This window comes from Peromyscus eremicus, chromosome 8b (assembly GCF_949786415.1).
Source record: "Peromyscus eremicus chromosome 8b, PerEre_H2_v1, whole genome shotgun sequence".
In the NCBI taxonomy this organism is placed as follows: Eukaryota; Metazoa; Chordata; class Mammalia; order Rodentia; family Cricetidae; genus Peromyscus; species Peromyscus eremicus.
Window position 1 is genome coordinate 9,540,313 of NC_081424.1, and position 11,819 is coordinate 9,552,131.

At 43.5% G+C, this 11,819-nt stretch overlaps 1 protein-coding gene across 1 annotated transcript in view; it reads right to left on the bottom strand.

Moving 5' to 3' along the window:
- Positions 1–11,273, bottom strand: part of Pdss2 (decaprenyl diphosphate synthase subunit 2) — a 237,460-nt gene extending 226,187 nt beyond the window's left edge. Inside the window, exon 1 of the mRNA XM_059272457.1 lies at positions 10,719–11,273. Coding sequence (XP_059128440.1) covers positions 10,719–11,017 — 299 coding nt within the window. The 5' untranslated portion in view covers positions 11,018–11,273. The remainder of the gene's footprint in view (positions 1–10,718) is intronic.
- Between the last annotated feature and the right edge of the window lie 546 nt (positions 11,274–11,819).

Below are 11,819 nucleotides of genomic sequence, written 5' to 3' on the forward strand. Positions count from 1 at the left end.
AGGAACAGAGTCTGGTGACTCCTCACAACAGAGATGTTAGCAATCTGCCAAACTCCTCAGAAGAAACATTGATTGTGCTTGTATGTGATTTCTTTGTCATACTGTTACCAACGCAATGAATGACCTGTGGACTGACTCATGTGTTCACATGATAGCCAACTCAACGGTACCTCAGATGAATAAAACCATGATTAGCTGGTAATCGAGGGTTTCTGTGTGCTTAAACATGCATTCTTACCACCTTCCAGAAGCAACTGGTTCACATTATGGTAAAACAGCCCAAAACCACATGGGCCAGGCTCCCACAAGGAATTGCCCTGTTGGAAAGTTGGGCTACTGTTGTGGAATGCAGTTTGTGAGTTGAACTAGCACTGGACACAGCACTTGTCACAACTACAACTAATGATTTCTCGAGATTTTGTTTCCTCTAAGACTAGGAAAGGTTTTGTGTCCAGGGAAAGAGTGTTTCTGCTAAGAGACTCAATAATGCTGTTCTAAACTACAAGCTAAGGTTGCTATCTGGTTCATCATGGCAGAAAAAAAGCAACGGAGACTTAAATAGAGAGATACAACAGTTACCAAGAAGGTGTGTATATATATCCTAGTCACAATGGAACCCAGAATGAGCACAAAGAGCAATTTGTCTTTAGAAGAGATGTGTATTCTGTGTTTGTGACTCTCCTGTCATGCTACTTTATAATTTCTACATACAGACAACTGGGCTAGGCCATAAATGATTAAATTAAACCCTCCATGATGAGGGTAAGAATCGACCCACCAAGCAAAGAATCCTAGCTAGCTGAAGTCATGACCATTTGCAACTATAACCCAAGATTCTCACTTGGTACATATTTAGCTATGATCCAGTATTACCGTTTGTTATTTGAAATCCAAACTAACAGTATAAGCAGTAAGAAACATTTTCTTTTTTATGTAAAAGCAGGCTAGAAGCGGTCATATAGAACTATGTGAAAACCAGCATGGATGCTTCCCACTGTCCAGTCCAGCATTCACAAGATGCGGCACTCAAAACTGACTTCCAGACCCCACTACATCAGCATTCAAAGCAGCAGGGTGAGAGAAGGGGCTGGGGTGCAGGACAGAGCCCCCCAACTCCTTTTGAGTATTTCTACCCATTCTTCTTTATCCTTTTATTTATTTTATTTTGCCAAAAGTTAATCACACGGCCACTCCGACGACAAGGAAGGTCAGGAAATACAGTCCCTCGGCTGGGACGGGAAGCACCGCTGACCTGAATAAACTCTGGGGGGAAGACAAAGTGAAAGTGGAAAGGTGACCCTTAGCCATTGTTTCTGTATCAAGGCTTCTTGCTGTCTCCTTCCTTGCCCTACTCTGTTCTCTATCTAGATGGGCACAATGGCAGCCGGTCAATCTATCATTTAACTCACAATTTAAACAACCAGCAAGCTGAGCCTGTTGTGCCCAGGTCGTAAGACCCCCAAGCAAGACCATCACAGAGCCAATATCCAGTGCAAGCACACAGAGGTTTTTAATAACAAAACAAGCAAGCTTGGTCCGCCATCCAACATCCAACACAGATACAGCGGGTGGAGGAGAACGGCCTGAGCACTCACTTTAAGGGGTTTATATAGGAAAGGTTTACATGCAGCTTGGGATTGGACAAGGGGGTTAGGGGTGAGGCAGTTCTTTGAAGTTACTGGCTGAACTATAAGCATGAGGTTACTGATGGCTAACAGGATTCAGGGTATCTACAGAGACATAAATTTTTACTCCCTATGTCCTGCTTTTGTTGAACCCAGGATAGATACATTCAGATTTATTGTTCCAGTCCTACTCTCCTCTGAGGTCAGTTGAGCCCATTACTGCCCATATCTTGTTTTGCCAAGTCCAGGATACATAGATTTATTGTCCCAGCCTTATAAGTTCAACTTCTGGTCACTTCTAAAACTGCTGGTCAGCAAATACCTTTGGAGGAGGGGATGGGGAAGTGTCTCTTAAGATGGCTACTGATTTTTCCCTTTCAAGCCACAGTATGATTAGAGATCAGCTGCCACTGAGAGGCCCTAAGCTGGACAGTAAGTGACCTTTCTGGAGAGGCCATGAGGACTAACTGCATCAGATTAGGTGGGGCATCCTTTAAACTATCTATACAAATAACAAAGTAGGGGCACAGGAAAGTCAGGCAAAGGGATGCTACCTTTTGTCTTGCAACATTTCATTTCTTCTTTAGGGAAATTTCTTTCTCTTACTCTGTGAAATATATCAGTTTATCACCCAACTGACCAAGAGGTGGCCAAGACTTATGCAGGGCTGATCAAAGAACACACTGCTGGCTACAGCAAACTCATTTGGACTAGATTTATGATGCAAGAAAGGCCAGGCTGCCTCCCATGGGACTCTGAAGCTAGAGGATCCATCCAAGGATTAATCCGGCCAGAGCCAAGGCTTCTGACCCAGTGCTGCCCTAGAGACTGGCCATTCCTGTTTCCGGCTTCCCAATCACTTCCCTGTCCCCATCAGAGGTCCCAAAGCCTGATTAGCTCCTCCTTGTCAAGTTATCCCAAGTCAATTTGCTTGTAATTAAATCATGTAGACACAATCCTATGTACTATCCTTCAGAGACTGGCAACACTGTGCTTTCAGTCTTACCTAGCTGAGCACTTCAGCTCTGGCTCTGGTGTCCACCTTCCTTATTGGTACCTGATCCACCTCTGACTGCATTTTAGATGTCTCTTCATGCCAGGAACACTTAGTAAGTACACAAATTTCTCTCTGTGCCCTCCAAACATCCCCCTGCAAACAGCCCCTATTACCTCCAGAAACAGCTACTCAGTTTACTTCAGATGTGTTCTCTACAATCAAGTTCTCTGAGTCCCACTTCATGAAAGTCCTTTGAACCCATTCTTTCCTCTTCATTTCCACAACTGCTACCTAAATTCGTATTCCACCCTCATCCTCAGGTCCCCAAGAACAGCTCGATGTCAATGCTCAGGAATCTACCTGAGACTTCTCAATTCATTACCCCTGACCCTAGAACCTCTCTTCCTTCCTGTGTCATCATTTCACTTTTAAACCTTTTAATCATAACATCTATGTAGTATTTTATTGCCCTGATGCTTTTATATATCTCTTTTATTTAACTAGGAATCTTGGTAAGGAGTAGGCCAATGTGACTGACTTAGTATCTGGTGGGTTTTGTATTCTCTATGATAAGCACAGAACCTGGTCATTAGGGGACACATTTAACTAGCAGCTAAAGAAGAAATTAATGAACTACAGCAGTCTTCTTCCAGGTCTCCCTGCACCCAGCATATTTTTTCTACAATTTATGACCTCTACAACTGCTAAAGCCAGCTTTTAAAAGGGCTCATTTGGTCATGTATCTCTTACTGACAGTGGGATAAGAGTATATCTTCTTTTTATTTTATTTATTTACTTTTGGGTTTTTGAGACAAGGTTTCTGTGTAGTCCTGGCTATCCTGGAACTCACTCTGTAGACCAGGCTGGTCTCGAATTCACAGAGATCCACCAGCCTCTACCTCTCGAATGCTGGGATTAAAGGTATGTGCCACACACACACCCAGCTAGGATATATCTTCTTCTTCTTTTTTTTTTTTTTTTTTTAGGATATATCTTCTTAACGCAATGTAAAGATCAACTCAAAATCTGGCCTCAATTTTTCCTTTGTCTCTTAAATCAACTTTGTTTAGTTTATAGATGCTTCACTAACAGTAGCCAAAAACTAGAGATAATCTCAATGGTTTTGTATGGCGTATTCGTAAACAAACTGCCTTATTTCTGTGCAATGGATAAGCCTGTCCTGAACAGTTTCCGGTCAGTCTGAGAAGAGGCACCTCAGCTGCTAAAGTGCTTCCCTCATATTCCCTGCAGGCAGCCCGTGGAGTGTTTTCTTGATTAATAATTATGTTGGAGCGCCCAGACCACTGTGAGCCCTGTCACTCCTGTGCAGGTGGTCCTTAGTTACACAGGAAGCAGGCTGAGCCAGGTATGGTGGCTCAGCCTTGAATCCTTGGCAGGCAGAGGCAGGCACATCTCTATGAGTTCAAAGCTGGCTACACACTGATACCCCATTTCAAAAAAAATAAAAGGAAAAAAACAAGCAAGCAGGCAGGCTGAGCAAGCCACGAGAAGCAAACCAGTAAGCAGCACTCCTCCACGGCTTCTGCTTTAGGTTCCTATCTTGAGTTCCTGCCCTGAGTTCCCTTCATGATGGACTGTAACCTGTAAGCTGAAATAAACCCTTTCCTGCTCAAGTTGCTTTTGGTCATGATGTTTTATCACGGCAGTAGAAACCTTACTAAAAGAAGCTACAAACAAGAGTCTTTAGCAATAAAATGAAATAGAGTTGTTGCCTATGCTCTGCCCAGTTTTCTGGTTATTTACAGGACAGGAGCAAGTCTACAGTCCATCATCGCTTACTCCATCGTGAAGCAGACATTTGCGGTCTCTTCTGTTGCTTCATTTCATTTCATGTTTACCCTGAACACTACACATTTCCCTACATTTGCCAAGCAGTTCTTGTGTCTGTATTTTCCTGCTTCAGTCCCTTCCTCTTCATCCAATGCAGGTCAGTTTCCAGGCCACTTCACCTTTAGAAATCTTCACTTTCACCAGGAAGACATCTTTTTCTCCTTGTCTGTACAGCACACTAGTCACACATGCCACATTTCTCTCAAGGCACTCTGAGGCTGGGCTTGTGTTCCCACTAAAACAGATTTCCAATAGTAATGACAGCTGCTGCCATCTGGAGATCTGCTACGTGCCAGGCACTGTTCTAAATACTCGATCCACAGTAACTCATTTACTCTCCTAAAATGCTGACTTAAGTACACCCTTATCCAAGCTAGGGCACAGGGAGCTGAAGGAAGCTGCCTGAGATCACATAGCTCAGAGGAGGCGGGGCCGGAATGCAAAGCCAGGCTGAGCCAGGAGCTCCTGCTCACTGCACTGTCTCCCATGAGTCCCTGGATGGCAACAACTGTGTCTTATTCGTGTTTATACACCCCATGCCCAGAGTACCTCAAATATTTGTGGAATGAATTAAAATTTATAATTTTCTCTTAGTCATCCAAGAAAAAGTTCTTTGTAAGTAATAAAGGTTTATAGTCAGTAATTACAGAACTGAATCTAGGAAGGGTCTTTTATAAACATAGAAGACTAAAATTAAATTTCTAATAACAAATTGAAAGAACACTAAAGGATTTCACCATATTAAAAAAAAAACAAAAGGAAATGAAACAAAACAAACAAACAAAAAAACCTAATGGGTTCTCTCGATAGCCAAGTGACTAAAGTGGAGTGGATGGAACGAGCTGTCTCTTCTAAGGAATCGACGCCCCTAAGAGAAGAGACTAAAGCTATGCTTTCTCTCCTAGAATATCGTACTAATGAATCCCACCTATCTGCATCTAATAGACAACAGAGCGCTCTGAAGGCAAAGGCAAAAAGACAAGGTATTTAAACAAAATTTTAATCTTAAAGCCCAATATGTTCAGAATAAATCAAGAAAATAAAGCCACATCACTCAAGGAAGCCGGCATGCATGTGTGCACAACACTTTGAGCAGTCTCACAGCAAGGGCCATCTATGCCACCTTTTAAACAACCAAGCGCCGTCCAGGAGATCTCAGAAGCACGCACGCTATCCCCAGTAGACAGTTGTCTAGTTTGCTTTGCTTTCACTGTGACAGACACGGTGACCAAAACCAACTTGGGAATAATAGGGTTAATTTCCTTTTATACTTCAGGTGACAGTTAATCACTGAAGGACTTTGAGCAGGAACTGAAGCAGAGACCATGGAGGAATGCTGCTTACTGGCTTGCTTACAAGCTTATCCTCTGCTGGCTAGCTAGCTTGCTTTCCTCCTTTTTCTCCTTGTTTGCTTGTTTTTTGAATCAGAATCTCACTGTGTAGCCTTGGCCGTTTTAACTCGCTTTGTAGACCAGGCTGGCCATGAACTCATAGAGATCTGCCTGCTTCTTCTGCTTCCTGAGTGCTGGGGTTAAAGGCATACCAGGCTCTGCTAGCACGCACATCCATGTGCTTGGGAATGGTGTGGAGTTGTCCACAGTGCGCTCAGCCCGCCCACATGAATCATCAATCAAGTCATAACCACAGGCCAATCTGATCAAGGCAACTCTTCAACAGAGGTTCCCTCTGTCCCAGCAACTCCAAGTTGTGCCAAATTGGCAATAAAAACTAGCACAATAATATACCAAGGAAACTTACAAAAGCTAAAAATACTTAAATATGAATGACCCACGCAGAAATATAAATGACTGAAGTATATATTATGCACATTGAATTAGACAGGCGGCAATGAAGCCACAGGACACAAATGTTGGCAGGAAGGAACAGGGTGACTGACTATGACTACCTTTGGCTTCCACACTAATAATCTACCTGTCCAGCTTGGACAGATCCACAGTCCTTCATCCAAAGCCCCAAAGTCTTAGTCACTGTTGTATTACTGTTAAGAAACATCATGACCAAGGCAATTCTTATAAAAGAAAACATTTAACTTTAGTCTACTTTCATCATGGTGGGGAGCACGGCAAGAGCATAAGAGCACTCACAGCACTGGAGCAATAGCTTAGAGCTACATCCTGATCTGCAGGCCAAGAGAGAGACAGACTGGGCCTGGCATGAGCTTTTGAAACCTCAAAGCCAACCCCCAATGACACACTTCCTCCAACAAGGCCACACCTACTCCAACAAAGCCACACCTCCTAATCCTTCTCAAATAGTGCCACTCCCTGATGACTAAGTATTCAAATATCTGAGCCTATGGGGGCCATATTCAAACTACACACCCCTGAAACAAATATCTTTAATAGTGTAACTCTTTTTTGATTTTGGGAAGGTGCTTTAATCCTACACTTCAGCAAGAACTAAGCAGACCTGTAATCAAACATTAATATTTCTGTAACAGAATGAATATTCACATTCACTGGGATGAATAAAAGCTATAAAGTCTCATATCCATTAAGGTCCACTTATGAGTCTGAAAAATACATTCTGTTTTCTGAGCTTTTAAGATTTTTACATTGTGAGAAAAGAACCATATTCAATGCACCACTGCACTCAATTTTTTTTCACTGAGAAGGTCTTTCTTACAAGCCAAATCCAGGTCCAACAATAGTCTTCCGACAGTTCAGAACTGGCAATTCCATTAGAAATCACCTTGGGAAACCCCTTACTTCACTGTTTAGTAACTGAAAGCCCAGGAAGACAAAATGAGTTGCCTGGGATCACATGCTGTATAGCTACAGAACTGAAATTAGAGACACAAGTCTACGATCTCTCCTTCTCTTCCACTCCCTCCTAGTCTCCTCCCATTCCCACTATGCCTTGATTTGAAGTGATGTATCTCTAAGTTTTTTAAAATATTGAAGTAATTATAGACAACAAGTTGAGAAAATAGGATAGATTTCTCTGTACCTTGGACCCAGCTTCACTCAATAGTGACAAAATTTTACTTGTAGCATAATACTGAAATCCTACCCCAAATCAACTTTATTCTATTTTCGTTTTCAGCGGCTTCTCAATCTTGTACTCAGTTTGTGCAGCTTCATCCCTTGTCTAGATTCATGTAACCACCATCACAAGACTCCAAACTGGTCCATCAGCATGATACAGCTTTTCATCATTTTTATTCCTCCCTGTTCCCCACAATGTCACCTATCTAGAAATCACTTATCTGTTCTCCATCTCTATAGTTCTGGTATTTTTAAATGATTTAAATGTTGTCTGTCTTAGTTTGGCTTCTATTGCTAGGATAAAACACTGACAAGAGGCAGCTTACTGAGTGAATGATTGATTTGGCTTACATATCCAAGTCATAGTCCACTGGCAGGAGCCCAGAGGCAGGAGCTGATGCAGAGACCATGGCAGGTGGCTCTTCACTGGCTTCTCCCACTAGCTTGCTCAGTCTCTTTCTTATACAACCTAGAACCACCTGTCCAGGGTGTAGTACCACCCCAGTGGGCTGGGCCCTCCTATATCAATCATTAATCAAGAAAATATACCACAGTCTCGCCTAGAAGCCATCCTGAGAGGAGCATTTTCTCAATTGAGGTTCCTTCTTCCCAGATAACCCCAGCTTGTGTCAAATTGACCAAAATAAAAATAAGATTAAAAAAACACATTGTATAAATGGAATTATACATAATATAAACTTGTGGAACTGAGATCTTAAAAAACTAGTTTTAGAAAGCTGGGTCTGGTTGCTTTAATCCCAACACTCAGGAAGCAGAAGCAGGGGATGGATCACTGAGAGTTCCAGGTCAGTCAGGGTTACAGTGTGAGACCCTGTCTTCACAAACAAACAAACAAACATTGATGAAATGCACTACCTGTCCTCATTGAAGTGTCTATAGTTCAGTAGTGCTAGCATAACTGCTCTTCAGTGTCTACCCTTTTCCTCTGAGTTTGACTACTTAGGATGCTCATGTAAGTAGAATCACACAGTATGTGGGTTGCTCATTTCACTTAGCATATATTCTCAAGGTTCATCTCTGTTGTAACATATGCCAGATTTTTTTTAAGGTTGATTAACATTCCATTGTATGTATACACCACATTTCATTGATGCATTCACCACTGATGAACACACGAGCTGTTGCTACCTTCTGGCTATTGTAAATAATGCTATATATATATATAGATATATATATATAGATATATATATATAGATATATATATATCTGAGACTCTTTTAAATTCTTCTGGAAATATATTTAGAAATAGAATGGCTGAGTCACATGGTAACTCCTGATTTTAAAGAATAAAATTAACATTTCTCACTTCGAATAATTCCTTTGGGATTCATCCAAGTTGTATGCACTGATATCAATATTCTTTTTTCTTATCAAATAGTGTTTGTGTTTGGGAGGGCACATATATGTTCAAATAGATGTGTACACCTTACATTTTGAGACACGGTCTCTCACTGAACTCATTGAACTCAATTTGTCTCTCACTGAGCTCATTAATTATATAGGCTGGCTGGTTGATGGGCTCAAAGGGTCAGCCTGTTTCCATATTGCACCCCAATACTCAGGTTACAGAATCCATTTGTACAACTCTTGGTGCCCAGCTTTTTGTGGGTACTTGGAATCTAACCTCAGATGCTCAAGCTTGCACTGTAGGCAATTTAGTGACTGAAACATCTCTTCAGCTCCACCAAATAAAATTTTATGGTTATGTATGTACCACAGTTTGATCAATCATTCACCAATAAATGACATTTGGGTTGCTCAGGTTGAGACTATTCCAAATATCCATGTTAAGAGTAACTTCCTCTTAATTATCCACATTTTGCTGACAAGACTTTGGCAAACTTACAGCCAACTTTCAACATTATAAACATTCCTGTATAGGTTCTGATATAGACATGTTTATTTCTTTGGGATAAATGTTTTTTGTTTTGTTTTGTTTTTTGAGACAGGGTTTCTCTGTGTAGCTTTGCGCCTTTCTTGGATATCGCTCTGTAGACCAGGCTGGCCTCGAATTCACAAAGATCTGCCTGCCTCCGCCTCCCGAGTGCTGGGATGAAAGGCGTGCGCCACCACTGCCCGGCTTCTTTGGGATAAATGTTTAAGAGTTGGATCAATGAGATGTATAATATATATTTAATCTTATAAGAAACTGCCATTTTCCAGATTGGCCATACCAATTTACATTTCCTATAAGCAACGCATGCAAAATCTGTTTTTTCTGTTTCTTCACCAGGATGTCAGATTGTCAGTGCTTATCTTACTCCTTCTCCTAAGCATGTGACAGCATCTCACAGTGATGTAAATCTGCATTTCTCTAAGAGCTAATGGCATTCAACAGTCAGAAGCCCACCCGCCATCTTTCTGTCCAACTGTACTGTTTCCTTTTCTACTACTGAGTTTGAGACAAGGTCTCTTGTTTAGCCCACAGTTTGCTGGTTTGGCTAGACTAGCTGACCAGCAAGCCATAGGAATCCTCCAGTCTCTACATCCTCAGTGCTGGGATTACAAGCCTCCAGCCTTTGCTGGGGATCAATTTCAGGTCGCTGTGTTGGCACTGTACTGGCAAAGTTATCTTCCTAATGTTGGAGATAAATTACAAATCACGAGGTGTGAGTTGTTTTTTAAACGATAAACCGTTTTCTTAAACCCTAAACGCAGGTTTAACGCTGGTCTAGCATTAAGTGGTAAAAGCCTCAAGATCATGACTTTTACATGAATAATCCTGGATATGTGTTAAGAGCTGTCTACTTTGTCTGTCTGTCTCTCCCGTCTTAATCTTTCTGTAGGTGGGAAAATGAAAATTAGTCTATTCCACTTTTAAAATACCACTTCTTGAATGTGACTAAATAAATACACGTCTCTGATTGTTATCTTCACAAGTCTCTGAAGCATCTGCACCTCTAATAGTTAAGCGGAACTGTGAAAACCTCCAAGTTTTTCTCTTAAGAAAACCACTTATCCACTGAGCTGAGCCAAATAGAATAATGTTAAAGAGACACTAAAGAATGTCTAAAAAGGTCAAAGGAAAAAGGGATAAAAGAACTGGCCAGGCTCAGAGCTAGCATGAGCGTTCTGACCAGGGAAAAAGAAAAAAAAAAAAGACGAGTGGGCACGGTTGATGAAAGAACTACCCAGGTTCAGTTAGCGTGAGTGTCCTGGCAATAATAACAACAATAAAAAGGCGAGCGGGCACGGGTGGGTCAGTGGGTCGCTCACCTGGCGGTGGTGAGCAGGGGATGCTGAGTCCCTACCAGCTTCCGCAACTGCATAGCGATGTTGCTGAGCTCGTCACTCAGCAGGCAGCGGAGGCTCATGAAGGAAGCGGGGTAACCCACGATCTTTTCCGCCTCTGACACCACCTGGTTCCAATGGGCTGGAGACCTGGAGGACCGATCACGCCAGGAACCTACGGAGGAGATGGTGTCGAGGGATCTGGAGCACCACCACTGGCGATGTGGGGGACCAGAGGCCCCGAGATAACCGGACAAGCGCGACAGCAGCTGCCGAAGGCTCATAGCTTTGAGTCTGAGAGGGTCAGGCACCTAGAGGAGGTGTCCAGAGACGGCACGGGAAACAAGGGCTGACGAGGAACTTTCGGAATCTAAAAGTTCACAGACCCTCGGAGAAATGTGGCTTTCTGGAGCCGTAACCGGGAACAAAGTTTGCTGCTTCTGCAACGCAAGCTGGCGGGACGGCAGCCGCAGCTCAGAACTACACTAGCCACCTGTGGTAAAACCACGGCCGCAGGCTACATGGGGGGCGCCATATTGGAGGCATGGAATGCGGCCTGCCGTAAAGATAGGGGCGGGCTGATGAACGGCCGGGAGTGCGCCTTACTTTACGGCACAGCTGAGACCGCCCCAGAGGGGCGGGGCTTTGGTGGTGACCGGAAGGCGAGGGGACAGATGGAGGCTCCTGCCCTCCGACTTGAGTGTCCGTCCTGCGGGAGTGGGCTAGGTCGCCTAGCCGCCCCTCTGGATCTGGACAGCTTCGGGGTCGCCGGAGCGTTTCCCCCGGCCCAGCGCAGAGTGAAGCTTATGTAAATGGATATCTGTGTCCTGAGTCGGCGTCTGCAGCGAGGTCGTGGGGTCCGCCTTAGGCCCTCGGTGGTGGGCGCGGACTCTGGAGGGGCCGCCCCTCCAGCTGGCGATGTCTGTGCTGCGGACCCCCCGCAGAACTGGGACCCAAGTGGGTCGGTGGGGCTGAGCCCTGGTTCCCTCAACGATCTGGCCGACGACGTGTTAGGGTTTCTCCTGTGAAAAACCCAGACAGCAGCTTTGCCTTCTGCACAAGGATGCTGTGAGGATGGAATGAAAT